The sequence below is a fragment of the Anastrepha obliqua genome, chromosome 3 (genome assembly GCF_027943255.1).
Source record: "Anastrepha obliqua isolate idAnaObli1 chromosome 3, idAnaObli1_1.0, whole genome shotgun sequence".
Taxonomy (NCBI): domain Eukaryota; kingdom Metazoa; phylum Arthropoda; class Insecta; order Diptera; family Tephritidae; genus Anastrepha; species Anastrepha obliqua.
This window is the reverse complement of record NC_072894.1, coordinates 51,135,350-51,158,567: the sequence shown is the minus strand read 5'-3', so window position 1 is coordinate 51,158,567 and position 23,218 is coordinate 51,135,350. Positions and strand designations below refer to the sequence as shown.

Sequence of the window (23,218 nt, the reverse complement as noted above, 5' to 3'; positions counted from 1 at the left end):
AATTTTCCCACAATGAAAAAAAAATTATGTAAACGAACATCATACACAGAGTTGCATTTTGGCTGTTGTAATTCAACTAAAAAAATTTACTTAGAACTAGTTGCAGAATTGGTTGGTGCGTGACTACGATTCGGTAGGGCCGAATGGTAAAATAGAGTTTTTGTAAAAGCAGTTACTCAATTACAGGTAATCTCAAGTCTTCGAGGTTATTTCTCCCCTGCAAAAGTTTCTCATAAAAAGCCAACCGCCGTTCGGAGACTGCATTAAAGTGTTGGTCTCCACATTTCTGGAAAAACATCAACACGTACAGCACAAATAGCAAGGAGGAGCTCGGCCAAACACCCAACAAAGGATGTAAGTGCCAATTATTATTATTATTACGGTTGCTTATCAAAAGAGCAAACTCCACTAATACATGTATTTCCTTCTTGTCAAGCAGGAAAGCCGGATAAACTAGAAATTGCACAAAAATGGCGCTTTAGTACATTGGGAAATAATAACTTTCCTCTCATAATAGTTGTTTGTCACAGTCTGGTGCATACGACAGAGATTTACTTGTCGCATTCGTTTCACCACCTCGTTGCTCGCTAGAGAATACCGTTAATCGCTAAACGAGACATTGGTGCGTAAAATGAACAACAGTTTAGCAATGAGCAAGCGACTTTTTGTACCGATTAGCTCACGCGTGATGATGAATATTGTTTTTTTTATTATACTTCGCATTCTTTCAGCCCAGATGTTTTGAAAAGCAATAGAATTACATACATAGCAATTTCAAGTGAAAATATGTCAGTGGTACCCAATCATATGCAACGTTGCGTTCAAGGGAATCTTTTTGCTTTATAGTGGCGTAGTTATCATTTTGCAACGGTGTGTATATGAGAAGACAGCGGTGGGGTACGAGTTAATAGAGATTAGGGCACTTATCCTACATATTCATAACTCTTAGAAAAAATAGTATTCAAAAAAAATCTTTTACAGCCTCACAATATAAACAAAGCCTATTCACTTTTAGACCGCTTTTTCATAAAATTTCTTGATGTATGTTTGTAAATGTAACGCCTTGCTGATCACTCTAGAGTTCTCGAAAAATCGATTTTAAATTATACCTTCAGTTCCGAAAAATTACTTTGCAAAGTTTCATGTTCGGGAAAAATCTGTAAGTCGAGTTTTAAATACTTTTTATCGCTGTCCTTTTCATTACTCTGTGTTAGTACAATTTAAAGCTTTAATCCCGGTTTCTTTTTTTCAAAACCAGAAATTTCGAGTTGGTCAAACGGATATCGAACAATTGTTGTTCGATTGACTTTAAATTTGAACTGTATTATTTAAAACTACTTTTCGCTCCACTCTGCGTAGAATTTTTTTATCATGCAAACAAATTTTTTAATTGTTAATAATTCCAAAGCAATTTTTATGCATAAACGCATGCAAAAAAAAATTATCAAAAATCATCACGATTTTTAAGCGACTTTAAACTCTCACTTCAAGATTTCACCAAAAGCTGCAAATATGCGTATTTAAAAAGTTTCTGAAAAGTTTTACCAAACAGTTTTAAATTTTAATGGCAACTTTTTGAAATTTGTTAAATTTTTATGAATTTTGTACGAAGTTTGGAACTTAGATTTATAAGGTTTTTGTCATGCAATGAACTATATTTACATAAAAAATTAATACGAAAATTTAGCATGAACATTATTGCGAATATTGTGAAAAAATAAAGTGACTTAATTATAATATAATATATAATAGGTGTATATAGAGCCAAGTTCCTTTAAATTTAAGTTAATAGAAATAAAGATATTTTCAATGAATTAGTACTAATTAAAAAAATATATATTTTTTTTATATACAATATAATATTAAAAAATGATACTTTATGATTCAGTTTTCATAAAGTGAAAGTCAAAAGAAAAAAATAAAGCTTTCTTAGTCTTAAGTTGCAAGGGCGCAATTGGCAAAAGATGGGGCCTCTCGCCTCGAGTTGTTTTCTGGCTGTATAATACTATTGTAAAGCCTATCTTGTTATATGGAGTCATAGTCTGGTGGAACTCACTAGAGAAGACGACATTGGTGAAGAAGCTGGAAAGAGTTCAGAGGTCGGCACTCATTGGAATCAGTGAGGCGCTTCGAACGACTCCTACTCTGGCGCTCAACGCAATGTTAAATGTGGTACCCGTAGATATCGCAGGCAGAACTGTCGCTACACGTACCGCAATCAGACTGAGGGGCTGGAGCTATAAGCTCAATCTCCCATATGGGCACTCAAGCATCCTTAGAAATTTTGAGTTCATCCCTCTGTCAACAGACCAGTGTATACCCTAATTTAGTCCAACCGGAACATTCTCCACTCACATCCCGTCAAGGGAAGAGTGGACGGGGGGCTACACTTGGGGACAGGGCCTGGTGAACTTGTTCACGGATGGATCGAAGTTGGAAGGAAAGGTTGGCGGAGGAGTCTTTTGCGAAGGGCTCCCCATCAGACTAAAATTCAGGTTACCGGACCACTGCAGTGTGTTCCAGGCAGAGGTAGCCGCAATCAAGGAGGCAGCTGATTGGCTGCTCAAATGTGTACTAACAGTCAAAAAGGTAAATATTTACTCCGATAGCCAAGCGGCAATAAGGGCCCTCGGGTCTATGACGGTGCATTCGGAATTGGTCAAGGAATGCTTGACCTCACTTTCGACTGCGTCCGAATTCTTTGACATCAGCCTCATCTGGGTTCCCGGTCACAGCGACATTGCGGGAAACTGTGAGGCGGATGAGCTGGCTAGACAAGGGACATGTGAGGCGATTTCCCCGCGGAGGGAGAAAATTGGAATCCCCCTGACTACCTGCGGTCTGCTCCTGGAAAGATGGGCATCGCGCAAACTCAGCGAGCGCTGGGAAAATGCACAAACGTGCAAAGTCGCGAAATCCTTCTGGCCACGTGTGGACCGAAGGCGCTCGGGTGAGCTTCTGAGGCTGACAAAATATCAGCTCTCCAATCTAGTGGGTTCTCTCACAGGACACAATGCGCGAGGAATGCATGCTGTGAGACTTGGAATCACCTCGAGTCCTTTTTGCGCAGGATGTATGGAGGATGAGGTGGAATCATCTCAGCACCTTCTCCTTAGCTGCCCTGCCCTGGCGGGGCTAAGATTCAGGCATCTTGGCTCTTACTTCTTTGCCACGCCTGCTGAGATAGCTGGCGCTGACATTAAAAATCTGATGAGTTTCATCAGCAACATTAAGCGGTTGACGCAAACATAGTCATCGTTCATAATCCGCACGCTCCTAAGCTTCCCATCATCACCTCTCCCCGCCCTCTCCCTGCACTTCATCGGTCCTTCCCCTCTCCTCACCTCCTTGAAAATGGTATCACAAAGGACGAATCTCTCTTCGTCCAAGTGTGCCCACTCCCTGGGCAACCATATTAACCTAACCTAACCTAGTCTTAAGGTAGGCCAAGGAGCAGTTTTCTTTTAATATTCTTTAAAAACCAACTCAAATTCCATTCACTCCTTTCACTTTTGACAATTCAGGCTGAGAAATATTACATTTTTAATATTTATTAAATATTTTTGTTAAATATTATTATATATTGCTTATATATTAGAAATTCATTATTTGTGCGCACAAGGCTTAAAACTATTTTATGGTCGATCTTTAGCTGCTGAGCGATGCTATGACTATTAACATGCCGGTCAACTTCGATTATTTCTGTGACAGCTTAAAGAACAAAAGAACAGCAAAAGAATTTTTTTTGTGTGAAATGTCACCTTGATAACGAGCATAAACTTTAAATTGTTTGAGTGACACTTTATGAGATATCGATCACCACAGCCATCTACCGAGAAAATAATGGATAATAAAGAAATTAAATAGAATAAATAACGCCATTGCTCGTGCATTGTACAAGTACTTTCATGACATATCAATTAAGTATCATTAAGTTCAATACCATAAGTTGAACCACCTAAAAAGATACTGTCAACTTTGTAACCTTGTTATCAGTTTGTTCATTCCTTTCATCAAAATATAACAGAAACTTGCGTTTTTTTCAACTCTTTTAAAGAACGAAAAGAAACAGGTGAATATTAGTATTCCATTTTGTTCATTTATAGCTGATAAGTTCGAGGTTCATAAAATGGTAGCCAAAAATTGTTATTATTCAAATAAGATGTATGAATGGAGTTTAAGGCATTGTTGTATGTAGATAATGGATTTTTTAAGATTGAGTTTTTTTAATTCATTTCAAAATCAATTGTTCACCGTTTAAATATTTTATTTATTGTATCAGGAAAATAAATTAAGTCCATACAGTTCGAAATAGGCACTAGCAGCTAAGGTTATCGGCCGAATTTTTTATGATATTTAGGAGTATTTTTTAGGTAAATATCATCATTATACATAGGTTATTATGTTGCCTATTCAGGGGCTAACAAAAAAATTCTGAAGGTTTTTTAAATTTAACTACCACGCTTTCACAACAAAAAGTGTGATAGCGCAAGAGCTAATTGTTACCAATTTGTACCAATCGACATAAATTTTATCATTTTGAGTGATGATGAATGATGAGCCAACTAATTAAATATGCTCATATTTAAATTAATATATTGTATATCCTGTCAAAAAAGTATCGGTAATTGTTCAATAAAACGGAAAATAATTGTTTTACCATCAAAGTTTATTTTCTCGCCTTCAAAATAGGCTCCATTCGAAGCAATACACATGCGCCAACGATGAATCCAGTCATCAAAGCAGCTTTTAAATGCGTTTGAAGAGATCTTCTTCAGCAGCGAATTCTCCTTAATGGCCTCTATCGACTCAAAGCGGCGTCCGTGGAGTGGCAATTTAAGATTTGGGAAAAGGAAAAAGTCACACGGGACTAAATCCGGTGAATACGATGGTTATTCGATGATATTTGTCGAGTTTTTGATCAAAAAAGTATTCACAAAATGAGTCTTGTGAGACGGTGCGTTATCATGGTGCAAGATCCATGAGTTTTCTTGCCAAAAATTCCTACGCACATTCTCTCTCAAACATCGCATAACTTCCATATAATAGCTTTTATTTACCGTAGAACCATTTGGAACGAGAGCATTTTCGAGTGCACAACACCATGATAATCAAAGAAAACGAGTAGCGTGACTTTCACTTTTGACCGACTTTGACGTGCTTTTTAGGTTTCGGCTCATGAGGATAGCGCCATTCAGCCGTCTGTTGACTGGTTTTCATGTCAAACTCATATACCCACGTCTCATCACCTGTTATGATGCGCTGAATAAACGTTGGATCCGATTTCACTTGCTCAAGCAAGTCTTCAGCCACCTTCTTCCGATGAATTTTTTGAAAGAAATTCAACTCTCTTGGAACGAGTCGAGTAGCCACGCGTCTCATGCCTAATTGATGATGTAAAATGTTCGAATTGATTCGTGAGACACGCTAAGGTCAGGAGCTACCTTACTTAAACTTAAATGATGGTTTTCCACAACCATTTCCTTCACTTTGAAGACGTGGATGGGCAACCAGATATTTTTATCTATGTATAGTGGAAATCGCAAAGTATACCTGCGATTGACGGATATAATTAAGTGGCAAAAACAAGCTAATTGACAGATTACACTCAAACTCTGCGGCAGTATAGAGGATAGTTGTACCAACATTCCAGCAAAAGAAAATGTAGACATATGTGTAACGCGCGCTTTTTAAATGAATAATTCCCGATATTTTTATGACAGAATGTACTTCTCTAAGGCATCACTGTAACCGATTGAGTTGGTGCGTGACTACCATTCGGAAGTGCACAGGTTCGAAACTTCAAACACGAAAAACAAAATGTTAAAAAAGTGGTTTCTAATAAAAATCGTCCCTCGGCAGGCAATGGCAAGCGTCCGAGTGTATTTCTGCCATGAAAAAGCTTTACATAAAAACCAGTCGCCATTCGGAGTCTGCTTAAAACTGTAGATGCCGCCATTTGTGCAGGAGTTCGGTCAAACGCCCAATAGAAGCTGTAAACACCAATTATACCATATATATAAATAATAAGTGTTCCCAAAGAAGCATTTTGTGTACTCGTTTAACCGAGATTTCAATACTTTGCAATGTTTTCTGTTTTATGCTTATCAAACCAAGCAACAAGAAATCAGCTGTCATTCAAAATTTTCTTTTGCGCTCAATTTCCATAATTTTCTCTTTGAAAGAGGATACTGCATAATACTCCAGAATCTGGTTGTCTGATTAAAATTACCAAGAACTTTGATGCGACCTTAGAAAATTAATAGCTCCTGGTGACGCTCAAGCATGCATGTCCCGCAGCTTATAAAGGGTCCGCCATATAACTTTACGGAATTAAAAATGCTATAAAAAAGAAACTACTCAATATTTTTCCAAACTGTTTTTTTTTTATTTTGAAGTACAATCTTTCCGATTAATGATGGAACACAACTTCATTCATATGGCTGCCTCGGCTAGCCATCTCATATGATCGGTCCACTTTTTCAACACATTTTCCATTGTATGCGGCTGTATTTCGCTATGACATCGCGTATGTTGGTTTTCAGTGCATCAATTGTTGCTGGTTTGTTGGCATAACACTGGTCTTTGACGGCACCCCAAAGATAATAATCCAACGGCGTCAAATCGCAGCTCCGAGGCGGCCAAACGATATCAGAATTTCGACTGATAATGCGATCTTCGAAGACAGTGCGCAAAAGATTGATCGTAGCATTCGCTGTGTGGCAAGTAGCGCCATCTTGTTGGAACCAAATGCCACCAGTTTGAGCATATACGCAACCATTTTCGTTCAGCGGAAGAATAAAACTAATTTTCTGTTAAATCAGATGACAGCTAAGTGTTACCATTCTTCAAATAATACCTAGTTCAAATCCGTAACGATAGATGGCGGGACCTGTATGTGTTCGCGTCGGGAAACAATTATTTTTTAATTGTTTACTAATAAAGTTAATAATAGTTTCTAATATGGATAAAATTTAAATAAATACCTTTTTAGACTTTTCTGGAGGATTGCTGAAGTGGATATAACGTATTACTAAAAGTTATATTAAAACATTTGGTAACTTCTAGTGTTTGCCAAAGGAAATATGAGAACATAGTCAGAAGAATCGTGAGCTTTATAAAATCATCCCAGATATTGGGTTGGAAAGCATTCACCTATGTTTATTTAGAATTCAGTGATAGTACGAAAGCAGTTTTAACTGTCTTCTTTGTGGCGGAAATAATATAAAAATCTTATTTGTATCTTCATTCACTATTAACAAACAGCAAAATAACTTTTGTTTTCGTGTCTCACATACGACGGTTGCAAATTATGTCTGAGATAGAAAGTAGGTCCAAATATTTATTTATAAATATCAAAACGTTTGTATGTATTTCGAAATATTCGAAACGATTATTTTTTGGGCGATCTTCACGAGGCACGACTTTATCACCAAAAGTCGAAACGAGAGGATCGGCGCATTGTTTTTAATTTAAAAATTTACGGTTGTATTATATTTGGACATGGGTGTCGTACTGTTTGGAATTAGATGCAAGATTATGAAGGATAAACAAGATTAATTAATTATATAAATAAATACAATATAAAATGATTATAGTTCCTTGTTTTGGTGGCTAAGATTATACGTATGTCGAAAGTCATAAAATGTCATCGCTACGCACGCATCAATTACATTTTGGAGCAAGATCATGTATCAAGTAATAATATAATGGGCGCGTACACCCTTTTTGGATGTTAGGTCGAGCTCCTGCTCCTCTATGTGGTGTTTGTCTTGATGTTGTCCCATAAATGGAGAGATCTACAGTTTCAAGCCAACTCCGAACGGCAAATATTTTTTATGAGGAGCTTTTTCATGGCAGAAATACACTCGGAGGCTTGCCATTGCCTATCGAGGGGCGACCGCTATTAGAAAAAACGTTTTCCTTCATTTTGTTGTTTCACGAAGTTTCCAACCTACATCTTCCGAATGGTAGTCACATACGAATCCATTCGAATAGAAACAACTTTTTCTGAGTACGATTACCATTAAAATTTTAAACTTTACGATAAAAAATATCAGATTTGATTTTTCGCCCAGTTGTTGCCATATCTCAGAACTTGATTAGCAGACTACGTAAAAGGAAAACCACCGAAAAAAATTATGGAAGCGTTGTTCAGGGGACTTGTCCGAGCTACAATTACAACCGCAATGTTATAGGACTTTTTAAAGTATCACCTCCGATGTGAAATTTGGCAAATTGCTTAAAGTTAGGCGTTCTAACTGTCAAAAATTCAGTCAATGTTGCGCGCAGTCTTTTAAATCGACTTCATAAAAATTTTGTTTGCATGATTGCTTTATTATTTTCTTTGTCATTTTCAATAGTAACTTACCGCCAATATCGAAATTGTCAAAGCAAATATATATATATAATATAATATAATGGTATATATATATATTATATTACCAATAAAATTAATTAATTTTTTTATAAATATATATATATATAAGATATATGTATGTACGTACCTTCATCTTTCTATGGAAAATAAGTAACAAACATCAGAAAAGTATCAGCTTAGCTTTTTCAACAGGGTAGATTTAAGCGACTTAAAGTGCAGGGTCCGGCACTCGAAGTGTATCCAATTAAAAAGGCCATAAATTTAGTTTGGAAAATTTCTTTTATTTAATTTAAAGTAAAAAATGTGTGAAAATAATACAAAATTAAGAATAAATTTACTTTTGCTCAATATGACCACCTTTTGTCTTGACTAAGGCCTTGAGACGGTCCAGAAACGAATCGCAAGCTGCTCGAATGTGACTTGCAGGTATTTTGGCCTACTCGTGGACAATGGCTTTTTTCAGCGCCTCGAGACTGGTAAATCTTTTAGTTCGGACCTTGCTCTCCATAATGACCCAAAGAGAATAATCCATCGGATTCGCGTCTGGAGCCATTGTGTGCACGTTATGAAGTTCCGAACATTGTTTTTAGCCATTCTTGGTTCACTGGAGCTTTGTGAAACTGTGCCGAGTCCCCCCCGAGTCCCATGGTCTGCCACCGAAATATTTGACTTTCCATGGCTCAAGTAAAGGAGTAGTAGAATAGAGTCGAGTAATGCAACTACTACGTCCACATATGCAGTGATTAGCAAAAACTGTATCTACCTGTTCACTAGTTGTAAAATTAGCAATCAGCTTGTCAATTAATGAAAGCACAAAGCCTATGTAGACATTTTCCCTGCTTTGTCTGCACATATACAGGGTTGGCCATATTAAACTGACCCATGTGATTATTAAAAAAATATGGAAAAAGAAACATTTTTTTGTGTTTCATTGTGAAAAACATTTAATTTAGTTCAAGGAGATTCGTTTACATCACTTTTTGAATATGATATCGCGCAAGTGGTCACCCTTAGCTCGTATAGCGTAATGTGCCCGTTTTTCGGCGTTTTCCATAGTTTTGGCCAGCGTCTCGGCCGATATGGTGGCTATTTCCCGTCGGATATTGGCCTTAAGTGCGCCTAGTGTCTTTGGCTTGTTGACGTAAACCTTAGATTTCAAATTACAGTAAAAAGTTATAGGGTTACTCAATGGTTCAGTTTAATATGGCCAACCCTGTATGCACACAAGTTCCTTTTTCAGCCGGGTAGTTGCGGCAGATTCTCGAACCACAAATCCAGAAGAAATTTGACTGATTCTTTGTACTATTGCTATCTTTTTTTTATAATATGAATGCATATTTAATAACATTTAATAAACATTTTAATAGAATTATTTTTACAAACCGGCATCAACACCGATGACAATTACAGTCTCGAAATCCAACGTAGAATCTCTCTTGCCAAAAAGTGCTACTTTGGACTAAGTAGGCAATTGAGTAATAAAGTCCTCTCTCGACGAACAAAACTGCCACTCCACACTCATCATGCCCATCCTAACGTATGGCGCAGCACAGCCGATGAAGCGACGCTTGGAGTGTTTGAGAGAAAGATTCTGCGCAGGATTTTTGGACCTTTTCACGTTAGCAACGACGAATATCGCAGGCGATGGAACGATGAGCTGTATGAGCTTTACGACGACATAGACGAATAAAGATCCAGCGGCAACACTGGCTGGCTGGGTCATGACGTCCGAATGGATACAAACGCTCCGGCTCTGAAAGTATTTGATGCGGTACCAGCTGGTGGTAGCAGAAGAAGAAGAATGGAAAGATCAGGTGGAGAAGGACTGCACTTGGTGTGTCCAACTGGCTCCGGTTAGCACGAGAAAGAAACGACTGGCGCACTTTGTTTGGCGATTAGATAAGGCCTTTATCCACCTACCCTCGTAGTACAGGGTGGGCCATATAGCGTTTGCTTTTTGAAGAATGCTTTTTTGAGAATGGTAACACAAATGACATGTCAAATGTGTTCATATTGTAATTTACTTAAAGGTTTAACATTTACGAAATAGGACGCTATACGCTTGAACAAAATTGGGAAATATTGAAAACATATTTCCAAGTGGTGAGTCTTCTTTTTCTTTTCTGATTTTCACATCGGTGGCTACGTCAATAAGCAAAATTGTCGGATTTGGGGCTCAGAAAATCCACACGTTACTGTAGAGAAGCAAATGCATCCACAACGGGTCTCTATTTGGTGCGGTTTTTGGTCTGGCGGCATCATCGAGCAATTTTTTTTCGAAAATGAGCGAGGAGCCGCGCTTACAGTAAATGGCGAGCGTTACCGTGACATTGTTTCCAAAAATTGAAGAGGATGACAAGGACGACATTTGGTTTCAACAGGACGGTGCAACTTGTCACACTGCCAAAGTTACACTCGATCTTTTGGATACCGTTTTTGAATTCCGATATCAATTGGCCGCCTCGGAGCTGTGATTTAAGTCCGCTGGACTATTTTTTGTGGGGAGCCGTTAAGGACAAATGCTATGCAAACTATCCAGAGACGATTGATGCTTTAAAACATGAAATCGAAGTTGCCATTCATGAAATTGAAGCCCAAACAATGGAAAATGTGCTTAAAAACTGGGTTTATCGAATGGCCACTGTAAAGCCAGTCGTGGCAGTCATTTGAACGATATTATTTTTTATTCATAAATAACAATGTTCAATCTTCAAAATAAAAAAAAGGTTTGAAACAATATTCATTAGTTTTTTTTATAGCCGATTCAAAAAGCAAATTTTACATGGCCCACCCTATATTATGCCATAAGCTTATAAAATACCACTAACAAATTACCCACAGAAAAAATTCTTCACAGAATGTAAACCACATTTTGGTAGTTTCAAACTTTATTTGTAATTCTTACGATTTCGTTCCACTTTTACAATTTCATGTAGTCGAACGATTCGATCGGCTTGAAGATATACCGATTGCTCGTTACATTTGTTTATGATGTTGGATATATTGTATTACATTTTCCATTTCCTCTTACTAGAAGTGTGTATGTATGTGTGTTTGATTTTCTATTTTGCGTCATTCAGTTACATTTCATATGATTTCTTTGTATCTCGTTTTAATTAACTTTTTCCTTCTCTCTTGTCTAACCATTAGTTACTAATGTTTATGGAAATGCAAATTTTCTCAAAAGTTATGACACTTGTATAATTTTTTTATATTTTTACTTCATATTTTATTTTCGTTTTCTTGAATTAAGTGCATTATTCTTTTTACGAATGATTTCATTTAGATTTAGAGTGATTTCAAGTAGCTAAGTTTATATTTAGGTGAATATATGAGTTTACTATTTGAAAACTTTTACACTAGATTTTTGTTTCGTAATTTATTTAATTTCATCCAACTTCTTTCTATTTATTTCCAACATACACTTAAAGTAAATATAAAGAATGTGTTAAATTTAATCAAATTGAAAATGAAATATTAGAAAACCCAGAAAAAAGGGACAAATATTTGTTTTTTAACTTTGCTTTTTATGTAGTTGTAACACATAAAATAGTTCGCCTTTTCATTTTGATATGAAAAATATTAAAAAAAATAAGGGCAGTAACATTTAATTGGTGCAATGTTAAAATACAGGCATAGTTACTTGTAAAAAACCAAGTTAAAATGCATGCAACGGGTGAAAGGGCACTCGCCATTTTGTTACAATAATAGGTATTAATAAATGTGTATATATTACTTTATAGTATAAGTATTGTTATAAACTTGTGTTTGTCTTTTTTAGTTAGTCAATCAATAGAGCATCCATAAGTATATTTGACATATGAGCATACCAATTTTTATTTTTTGTTTTTCATTTAACTTAAAAAAAAAGTAAATATTGGCTGTAAACACTTCACTTAATAAATTGCTTTTCTTCATTATTTCTTTATTATCAATTTATTTAGCTTAACATACATAACGTATAGATGTGTACATACCTATGTATGTGCGTGTGTATGTGTGTATGGGTTTGTATTGTAAATATATACCGCAATAATGTTTCATAATAAATACATACTAATATACAACATTTGCGTTATTTAAAATGCATTTTTCGCATGGGTTCGTATTTGTGATATTTTTACAACTTTTCTTGGACAAGTTCTATTATATTTATTCTCGTAGTTTAATATTTATTAAATGGCAGTTTAAAACCTTTCAACATCATAGTCCATTTTTTGTATGTTACTTCAATCAGAGGCTGTTACAATGAACTCCTTTCATTTGGTTTGGTTTCTTTCTAAAAGCCGCTAGAATAATTGTTTTTCAGAATTAAATATATCTTTTTTTTAATATCAATTTTACTTACACAAAAATAAAATCATGTAAAATTTGTCTAAAACTTCAATAGTACTGATTTTTCGAGACAAATTGCCGAAAATAGGCGAAGAGCGATGAGGAGAGGACTCGACAGTCGGTTCTACGTAACCGGAACGACCGGGCTTTATATCCGGCCAAGGATTGTCACTTCAGCAGCATTCCTCGTATGTGCATGAAGAATGTTTATGCTGCTACAACAAAAACAGGAGAGGGCACTGATACCGAGTCACACGTACCCGAGCCTATGCTCTGTACTCTTGTTCTTCTTAGTAGCTACAACAATTGCATTGTACTTGTATGTACTCAGTTGCTTAAGTGCATATACTTGCGCAAAAGTTGTTTGATAACGCTTGAAAAAAAATACAAAATATGTAAAGTATAGTGGTTTGAAAATCAGTTGAGTCGGAAAATATTGTCGAGATAAACCAGTTAAACAAAATTTCTACTTGGCGACTTTATAATCTTATGAAAAGAAGGTATAAGATGAAAATTCCGACTGCGGAAAAACTTGGGAGTTGTGTGGCGCACTGGCTCGAGCATCAAAAGGTGCAGAGTGACTTTTCATGAGATAAAAAAACGCTCTAAGCGAAAATTTCGGCAACATTGATATTATCAAGCATTCCATCAACGTAATATTGGCATTTCTATTGCTCATTATTATCAACACCCATTCTATGCCAACAATAATTAGTTAGTTAGTAGCCAAGTTAACCATTTGATGTTTTGTGGTACTTCTTTGACTTGTTCATCGAAATCTAGCTACCAAACTGAAAATTACAATGAAATTTGTTTTCAACTGCCTTTGAAAGAATTCTATCGACAATTTGAATTTAGGGAAGTAATTAAAAGAAATAAATTAGATGCCCATTTGCAAGTTGCAAAAACATGGCATGCCAGTACAAGGAAGACGCTAGTTTTTTTAATTTCCCACGCTTCCTTTGGTCAGGCAAAAATAGCCAGAGGCCTGCGGGGTAGTGGAAGAAATCTTTATGAAATGCTTGTCCGAAGATCTTTATAAGTCGAAATCTTATGTTTTGAATATATTGGAACATTAAATCTTAATGCAAATCCAATTTTTTTACAAAATTCATTGTAAGTGCTATTCAAATGCAACCCTGAAGGAAGGAATTTTGAAACTCTTTTTTCGGTAAGATCATTTTTACGCATCGCTACTTCAATTTTAAACTAAAGGAGAACAAAACTAAGTATCAAAATAAGAAGATGCGAAAAATGACAGCTTTATGCGTTGATTGAATTTATTAAATAAAAAAACTTTATACTGTTAAGACAAAATAGCGCGCGCTCGAGCTGTAATAGTTGCGGCATTGTCACTTTTTATGAGATATAACCCCGTTCTGTCACATAATTTATACAACAATGCCAACGTCACGCATTCTGTTAGTAAAATGTTGACAATCTGACGGAACTCGCTAGCTATGCAGTATAAAATTTCCACTCCGAAGTAGAAACGGAAGAGGAAAAGTTAATTTTTATTATTTACTTTTTATTTATCTTCGCTTTAGCGCAAAGTTAAGTTCAAATGAAACGAAGTTATTGGTCCATATTTCCATATTTTCGAACAACACGTTTGGTGCGAAATAACTTCTGCAATATTGCAACAGCTAATCAGATGAGTATCAGCCATCAGGACAACAAAAAATAAAAAGCAGGTCGTCGCGATGTTGCTGTAATTATTGAGTACTACGCAGACATCCATACTTATAGATTTATTTTTAGTTTTTGAATAAGGGTGAGAGATTCTTTAACGAAGTAAATGTGAAGTAAAATTAACATTTACATTGTACTCAAGTTGGTTGCGTTCTTTTAAGAAGGTTAAAAAAGTAAAATTAATTAAGTAAAAGAAATTCCCAACTCGAATTATAATAACTAACATAACATAATTAAGAAAGTGGCAACACTGCCACAACAAATAATAAGGCTTCAAAAATCCCTGTAGTCGTCAAAAAATTTTTAGTGGAACTACTTTCTTTTTTTCATTATGCATACAACAAATTTTACTGCCCAATTGAGATGGGGGACGAAAAGTAAACCGGCTTTATTATAAATGCTATTTAATGTTCCATATCGATTAGTTGATATTTTTACCGCCAAAATAATCTCTTATTTCATTTAATAATTTAGATGCATACATAAATACATAGCTAGATATACAAACCAAATACTTTAAAGAAATAGAGGGCTATGCATCGTTATTGCATTGATAAAGAAAATAAATAAACAACCCCATTCATTTCCGATTAAAAAACGCTTATTTTTATACAGATTAGTTGCTGTTACAACAAGAAAAGGGCAACGAAAAGAAATTCCTCATGAGCAAACATGTCTGTGTCTTTGTTTTGGCGTCCTTGCAATCCTAGTACCTCAATCAAACGAGCTTTTGTTTAACCTAATACGAACTACTGCAAAAAATTGGAAAAGGCTATTCAAATATTTACGTATTAATAAATACGCCAGATTCGTACTAGCAGAAAAGAAAGCAGAAATATCATAGGTATACTGACTGGCCACAGTTTGTTAGCGGCACACGCAATGAACTAAAAGAGAAGGAAACTCTAGAACACCTTTTATGTTCTTGTCCTATATTAGCCTGAACCCGAATGAAATGTTTAGGAGCTCTACAATATGAGACGTTGGAATATCTCTCGAGGTTAGAGCTTTAGAGCTTACTTCGATTCGCAAATGACGGAGGCTTATTGCAATAAGCCTACTACAAGGAAACGTAACAGTCAAGCTCCATCCGGCACCACTAAGGACTAATAGGTCTATGCGATAGCTTTCAGCCATCCAGGTCAACCCAACCCAACTTAACCTATTCAAATATTTAAATTTCAAGAAACTCTTAACCTCTGCCTTTTATATATATATTTTTTTAAGTGACAATTCTTGGTCGTAAATAAATACGGGTCGTTTCGAAGAAACTAGTGCCACGGCCGTCTTAGATTTCTTTAGCGAAATAGGTTTAGATGCAGAAAAACTGTGAAGAGAAAGGGGCACAATAGATATAGGGGAACTCCACTAATATCTATTAAAGTGGATGGGAGCAACCCCAACTTGGTATGTTTCTCAAAAAGTCAGCTGTTTGTTTTTAGATTTATATTATGGAGGAGAAAATTTTCAACATTAAAAATTATTGACAATTATTCAATTTATCCGAAATACAAATGACGTTACGTAAAATTGCATTTAACCTACATACAAATATGACTTCCATTCTGCTACCTGTTTTTAACATTTATTTTATTAATTGTTTTCATGGTTTTACTGTTGAATACCATGTATTTTAATTTATGGCTAATAAATTTTATTATATACTTTATTTATTATATAATTTTATTTTAAAAGTTCAACTTACTGCTTTTCACGCCTTTCGTACTCTAAAAATGCATTTTCTTTTATGTCTTATATATATGTAATAATAAACTTGCAGCTTTATTTATCTAAACATACAGTAAAATTGAAGCATTTTAGAAGTGTTTCGTTACTGCTGAAGAACCAACAAACAATGTTTGATGGCCTATATATTTCTTTTATATTTTTTTTAGTTAAATTTTATATTTTTATGTTTTTGTATATTTTTCCATTTTCATATACGAGCAAAATTTTTAAATACAACATTCTTACTTTTATATTTACTTGCTACGATGCCAACTTATTGCTTCTCGGCTGCTAGAAAAACTTGCTAAGGATATTCTTTTCGCTTCATTTCTTAAGATAATACGGTATTTATGACAATATCGTTGCAATTACACAACTCATCTTTCAGCTCGACATTTGGTGAGCATGAAAGATGCCAAAAAGATTAAAACAAAACAAAAAAACTTTAAATTAAAGCCAAATTTACTGCTTATAATTATCTCTGGCAACCGTTATTTGATTAATTTGTAAATATAAAAAGACATTTGGTTTTAAAAATTAAAAATTCGTTCATTTCATTATAAATGGTTGCGTTCACAATTGAAAATTAATTTTATATTCGCTTGTACATTTATGTATACATAAATATATATATTCATATATGTTTAAAATCTAACAAACATTTGCAATTAATCGAATGGTGTACACATACAGATTAAAAATGGATATATGTATGTATTAAATTTATGAATCTATAATAGTACAATATTTTTTTCTTTTCTTTTTTTGTGTTTTAAAAAATTCAAATATATGAATGATGTGATGTTAACAGAAAGTTTCAATACCTATGTACATACATATATAGTTAATGAGACAAGAACTCACCAACTCATTAAAAGTGTTTACAAAACCTAATAAATACAGTCTCATTTTACATACACATATACTCGTATATATATTTATATATGTATATTGTTTTTGGAATAACACTTCAATATAAAACTAACTAAAATACTTGAGACAATCGAAATATTATTTGAGTATCTACTAAACACAACACATATGTATGTATGTATGTGTCTGAGCGCCGGAATGAAGAATGCATAATGGCTGTGTTTTTGTTTTTGTTTCCGTTTTTTGTGTGTTGTTTCTTCCTTCATATCAATTTGTTTTTTTATATATCTTTGCATGTATATCCGTACCATTTGCTCTTCGGTTTTTGAAACCAACATTTTTATGTGCAACCAAGAAATTTTTTACTTTATAGTTATTCGCTATTGCGCTTCGTTTTTATTTGTATTTTTATTTATATTTTTGATTCTTTATATTTTTGAGAAGTAGAAAACTAATGTGGTATGTGGCTGTGAATGTATGCCGCCAAATGTAATTGGAATTTTCCATGCATTTCACAGATGTAAAAAGGCAAATCATTCAATTGAGAAATTCGCACTAAAAATAACTTGCAATATGCGCAATATGCACACATTGGTGTTGTCGTTGCTGTTGTAGTAATTCGCATTATTGTTGTTGGTGCACGCACACAGCCACACACCCCTCCCGCATATCCCTTCCACACTTAAACATCACATACATCCTCATCTCAAGCGTTCTCATTGTCTATCGTCACGTCACTTTGTTGGCTGTTATTGTTATTGCTATTTTTTCTTTATTGTAATGGCGCTGTTATCTGTTTGCTGTTTTTGTTCACATTTTAAAAATGTATCTCAATCTGTATTACTTAGTCTTGCTCCGTAGCACCCGGATAATAATATGGCGGTGGGCGTTCATACTCGGATGCAGGTGGTGCCATTGGAGGATTTTGGTATCTCGGTGGGCCGCCATCCCAATGCCTGCAAAATAAATATGTATTTTATATGAAAGAATTTTTTGATAAAAATAAGTTTAAGTTAAAAACAAAATCTTCGATACATAATGTACATATGTATATATTTATGAAGCACGAAAATGACACACAAACATAAGGTCTGATGAAAATGGTGTAAGTGGCCATAGCAAATAGTTTTGATATTATTAGACAGCCAGAGTAGATTGGTTTTACACTGTAAGGTGAATATACATATGTACAAGTTACACACACATATATAAAATAATTATCAAAAATAAATATTACAAAGTAATTTAGTATAAATAGATATTCGAAATTTATCACTTTTAGACTTCTATAGAAATCTAGTTCATGATTATGATGATGATGGTTATGGTGATGAGGATAGTTGTGGGCACGTGAATATTATGCTTGTGCGGTAAAGTAAGCAATTCTACACGCGATGCGAGAGGCGAATCGCTTAAGCAAGTAATGTGAGAAAATTCAACTTAAGACGAGAGAAAATTCAAAGGACTGCTGCAACATGTCTAATAATTACAAAACAAAACGAAAAACGCTTACTAAGTCCACCTTGTGGCGAATTGGGCACACAAATTTTAAGCTACACCTTTACCATCAATCAGACAGCTCAAGAAGTAAAGTATGTTGGTCATTCGAAGCACCGAAAGTTCTTTAATAAAATTCAGAAAAACTATCGAACACAAAATTGCGGTCATTCCCGCCGATATTTGTGGAAGAGTGGTAGGTAATTGGTTAAAAATATTTTATTAAAAATATAATTGGTAAAAAAATACACTGCCTTTTTCGCGGTGCTCATATAGCAGTATACTAAGCAAGGATTAAATTTCATCCTGCACCACAATTACTGTTTTTTACAAAAACAAGAAACTGTTAAGCATCGATTAAAAGCACCTATAAGGTGGCGCAAAATAATCACCCTGTCGGAAGATTTATATGTTTTGCAAATGGCATCGTAACATACGTCAATCATATTTTACACTTTACACCTAAAAATTATATAATTATTTTAAATTATAGAGTTAAACAGTTTGAATATAATTTTTTTGATTTATAGGGTTTAAGTTATACAATGAACTATATAATTTTATAAAAAATTAACGAAAAACATCCATCATGAAAAACATTGCGAACATTGTAATAAGATAAAGCGACTTAATTATGTGAGCATAAGTGTACCTTATGTGTAATGTGAAGCTAATGAAGTAATTTTACTATGTAAAGGATGTTTTTTAAGAGCTTGAGGACTTAAAATGATAATACAAAACAGAAATATTTTAGATTTTTTTTATTATAATATGGTAGATAATTTCATGTCATTTATTTTGTTACATATCCGGCATATCCCCTTCACCAATAAATATAATTAATATATCAGCAAAAATGTGACGCAAACGATAGTCATTGGGCTCCAATTCTTGCACGAACTTGCAAATTTTTCACGTATGAACTTCGCGAACATATGTATTTTATTTTTATTTATTATTATTATTATTCTTTTTTTTCAGAGTAAATTTCCACAATTTGGAAGCGTTGTTCTGGTGTTAATTTTTAATTACTTGTCAAACCTTACTGAACACAAATGTCAGCGTAGTTCGCCATTATTCTCAAGCAGCTAAAAAAACACCCGATATATCAAAAATAGTATTATACTATATAAAAAATTGTATAAGCCATTGCAAAGTAAAAGTAAAAAAATGAAAATGTGGCTTTTTAAACTACTTCTCTCATTTCAAGTGCGAAATCAAGCAGACAGGTATGAACATACATATAATACATATAAAAATAAATATAAAAATATGTTGAAAGATGGTATGTGTGAAATTAATGATTAAAAGTAAATGCTGAACTCGACAAGTATTAGTAGTATTAAGTATTAAAAAAACAAAAAGGTTAAAAATTGAACTAGGCATTTTGATTGAACCCTTTATTTGAGTACGAAACAGTTAGAGCTCTCAAACAAAAATATTATGCAACGCACCACAACTCTATCACCACCATTAAAAATATCACCGATAATCATCAACATCGTCAGTGTTAACCTAATAGTAACCATCTGCCGTCAGAGATCTTGGCCTCGTATCAATAGACCCAATAAAACTCTTAGCTCTAAGGAAATTAAGATAAAAATTAAAAGAAATATATATGTATATGTAAATATGAAATAAAAATTATATTAAAAAATAGCAAACCAACATTCGAAATATTGAAACAAAAAAATACAATTAATAGTAAATTTGTATTTGAGTACGTTTAGTAGGCAACAGCCCAGCAAATAAATATTACCAACAATATTATTACTAAATTTAAGAATAGCGAGAGTATATTTATAGTTAATTTTAGGAAAAAATAGCAGTTAAGAAAAATTTAAGAATTAAGTTGCACACTTACTTGGGAGCCATGTCGTTATAACGAGTGTCACGCACACCAGCAGTTGGTGGCACACCATGCGCCGTGGAAGCGACTGGATCTTCGTAGTATTCACGACCACGTCGTCGGTCTTTATTCTTTCGTCGCTTGTTCTTTGGTCCACTATAAAAAGTCAAGGTAAAAGTGTATAGTTTGTTGCAACAGAATAAACAAAAACGAAATTTGTGTGTTGGAAAATTAAAATAAAAATAATTGTTACGAACTAAAGGCCATAATAAAATGATGCATATATTTTTGCAAGTTTCTGTGTGCCAATTACAATCTATTGTAGTGCAATAGCAGTGTAGATCTATAAATTACCAGTACTACAAATATTAAGCATTAATTATTAGTCCGGGAGCCATGGGTCATTTTGACCTCATCATTTCATGCCGACTGATTTTAATACTGAAGGCAAACGCCATCCAATGGATGACGAAACCAACCGTCAGCTGGTCCAGTAGCGGTATATGCGTGCGTGGGATGCTACAAAACGTGTCGAAAAAAATTTTTAACAAGTCATTTATGAGATTTATGAACGCAATGCAATATTCTTGCTTCGGTCTTCCCACCGCTATAAACGCAGCTGACCATCATTATTATATTATTTATGTGTCCAAAATTATGTAAAAAAATTGCAATCAGCATAAAGTAGTTTTACTTTTTAATTTATTTTACAAGTTCGCCTGTTCAGCTGACGTATTTTCCCCCTCCACGGCGCAGCTGACTATTTTGTTTTTTATTCTACTAAATGTTAACAATACGCAAAAAAAATTTCAGCCGGTATTAAATGAGTTGTTAAAAACAAATCCAATGGAGTTGAATTACTCACTGATCTACAAATACACCTCGAAGATATTGAAATGAAAGGAAAAACTCGCCATGCTAAAATGTCGGACTTTGAATGCCTTACATCATAAAATTCCATTGAAAATTCAAAGAATTTTTGTTTCCAAATATTTATGTATACATACATACCTATGTTCTGGTTTTGGAAATAAAATTGGCTAAAGGTTAAAGATCTGTCACAAAGTATTATTAACGGGTACCTCCCATAAGCGCAAAAATTGTTGAGTACCTTAGGTGTTCGCTTTCCTAGTCACAGGGACATTGCAGAAAACTGTGAAGCGGATGAGCTGGCCAAACAAATAGCATATGAGGTGATTTCCGCGCAAACAGGCCTGAGGTCTGCTCTTGGAAAGATGGGCTTCGCGCAAACTTAGCGAGCGCTGGGCAAGTACACAAACTTGTGAGGCCGCAAAATCCTTCTGGCCATGTGTGGATTGGGGGCGCTTGAGTGACCTTCTGAGGTTGACAAAATTTCAGCACTCAAGCTTTGTGGGTGGGCTCACAGGACACTATCCGCGAGGTGCGCATGCTGTGAGACTTAAATTACCTCGAGTCCTTTTTGCGTTAACTATATGGAGAATGAGGTGGAATCATCTTAGCACCTTCTCCTTAGCCGCCCTGCTCTCACGGAGGTAGGATTTAGGCATCTGGGCTCTTACTTCTTAGGTACGCCTACTGATATAGCAGGCCGTGACATTAAAAATCTGATGAAATTCATCAGCAGCACAAAGCGGTTGACGCAAACGCAGCGCAGTCATCGTTCATAATCCACACACTCTAAACCCACCCCACCTCTCTCCGCCCTCTCCTTTCAACCCAAAGGATTAATTAGATTTCTTCGTCCAAATGTACCCACTTCTTGAAAACCATTTTAACCTAATCTAATCTAACCTGGGTGTTCGCTTAGTAGAGGGTGCATTGTACACAGAGGCTTTAGAACCAAAAATTCGCTTTATGAAGCATTTTCATAATTTCAATACTACAACTTCTTCTTTTTATCTACGGAGCATTTTTGTATGAAAACCATGGCAAAAATGAGATTCTTTCAGGGGACACAACAAACAGTACCATATATAGAATTCTTCGTTACAGCATAGTTTGTTATGTGATTTCACTGTATAAATCTGTTATTACTTTTCAAATCCATATGGATTGGTTGTAGAAGCATAATTTAGTACCAGATTATTTATGAATTTTTAGCGCATTTCAGCAACATCATCAAATATAAGCTAAGTCAAATTAGATATTTTATCTAGAAAACTTAACTAAACAAAAGCTTTTTTCAAAAAATTTAAACAAATTAGTTGTATATGAACGAAATTTTAACTTAGCATAAAAAAATGAAAAGCACTAAATTACAGAGTATAAGACAAGCCGATATTATTTAATCATTCACAGCTGAAACTAAAAAACTACGCTTGCGCTCACATAATTAAAGTGACTTAATACAATATTTATACTTTTATATTTATATTGTTAATATTTTTCATGGTACATTTTTTTATTAATTTGTTATAACAATATAGTTCATTGCAGCACAAAAAAACCTTATAAATCAAAGTACCAAACTCTATACGAAATTTACAAAAATTTAAGAAATTTTCAAAAATTATCTTCAAAATTTTTATCGTCTTAATCTGAATTTTTGGTTATGTAGTTTTTTAGTCGGCCGCCGTAGCCGAATGGGTTGGTGCATGATTACCATTCGGAATTCACAGAGAGAACGTTGGTTCGAATCTCGGTGAAACCAAAATTAAGAAAAACATTTTTCTAATAGCGGTCGCCCCTCGGCAGGCAATGGCAAACCTCCGAGTGTATTTCTGCCATGAAAAAGCTCCTCATAAAAATTGCTCCCGTTCGGAGTCGGCTTGAAACTGTAGGTCCCTCCATTTGTGGAAAAATCAAAACGTTGAGCAACTTATAATTTACACTTTATTGTTCTTCTAAAATTGAATGAGCTATTAATCTGCATAGCCAGAAGT

General features: G+C 34.6%; 1 protein-coding gene across 3 annotated transcripts in view; it reads right to left on the bottom strand.

Moving 5' to 3' along the window:
• Positions 1-17,653: 17,653 nt before the first annotated feature.
• The window catches only part of LOC129240903 (prominin-like protein), a 47,955-nt gene continuing 42,390 nt past the window's right edge, over positions 17,654-23,218 (bottom strand). For 2 of the 3 annotated variants that reach the window (XM_054876971.1, XM_054876972.1), the window contains 2 exons: positions 20,370-20,510; positions 17,654-17,964 (listed from right to left, as the gene is read on the bottom strand). In XM_054876971.1, coding sequence (XP_054732946.1) covers positions 17,853-17,964; positions 20,370-20,510 — 253 coding nt within the window. In that variant the 3' untranslated portion in view covers positions 17,654-17,852. Of the gene's footprint in view, positions 17,965-19,959; positions 20,088-20,369; positions 20,511-23,218 lie in introns of all 3 variants that reach the window. The other variant, XR_008582107.1, reaches the window with a different exon arrangement.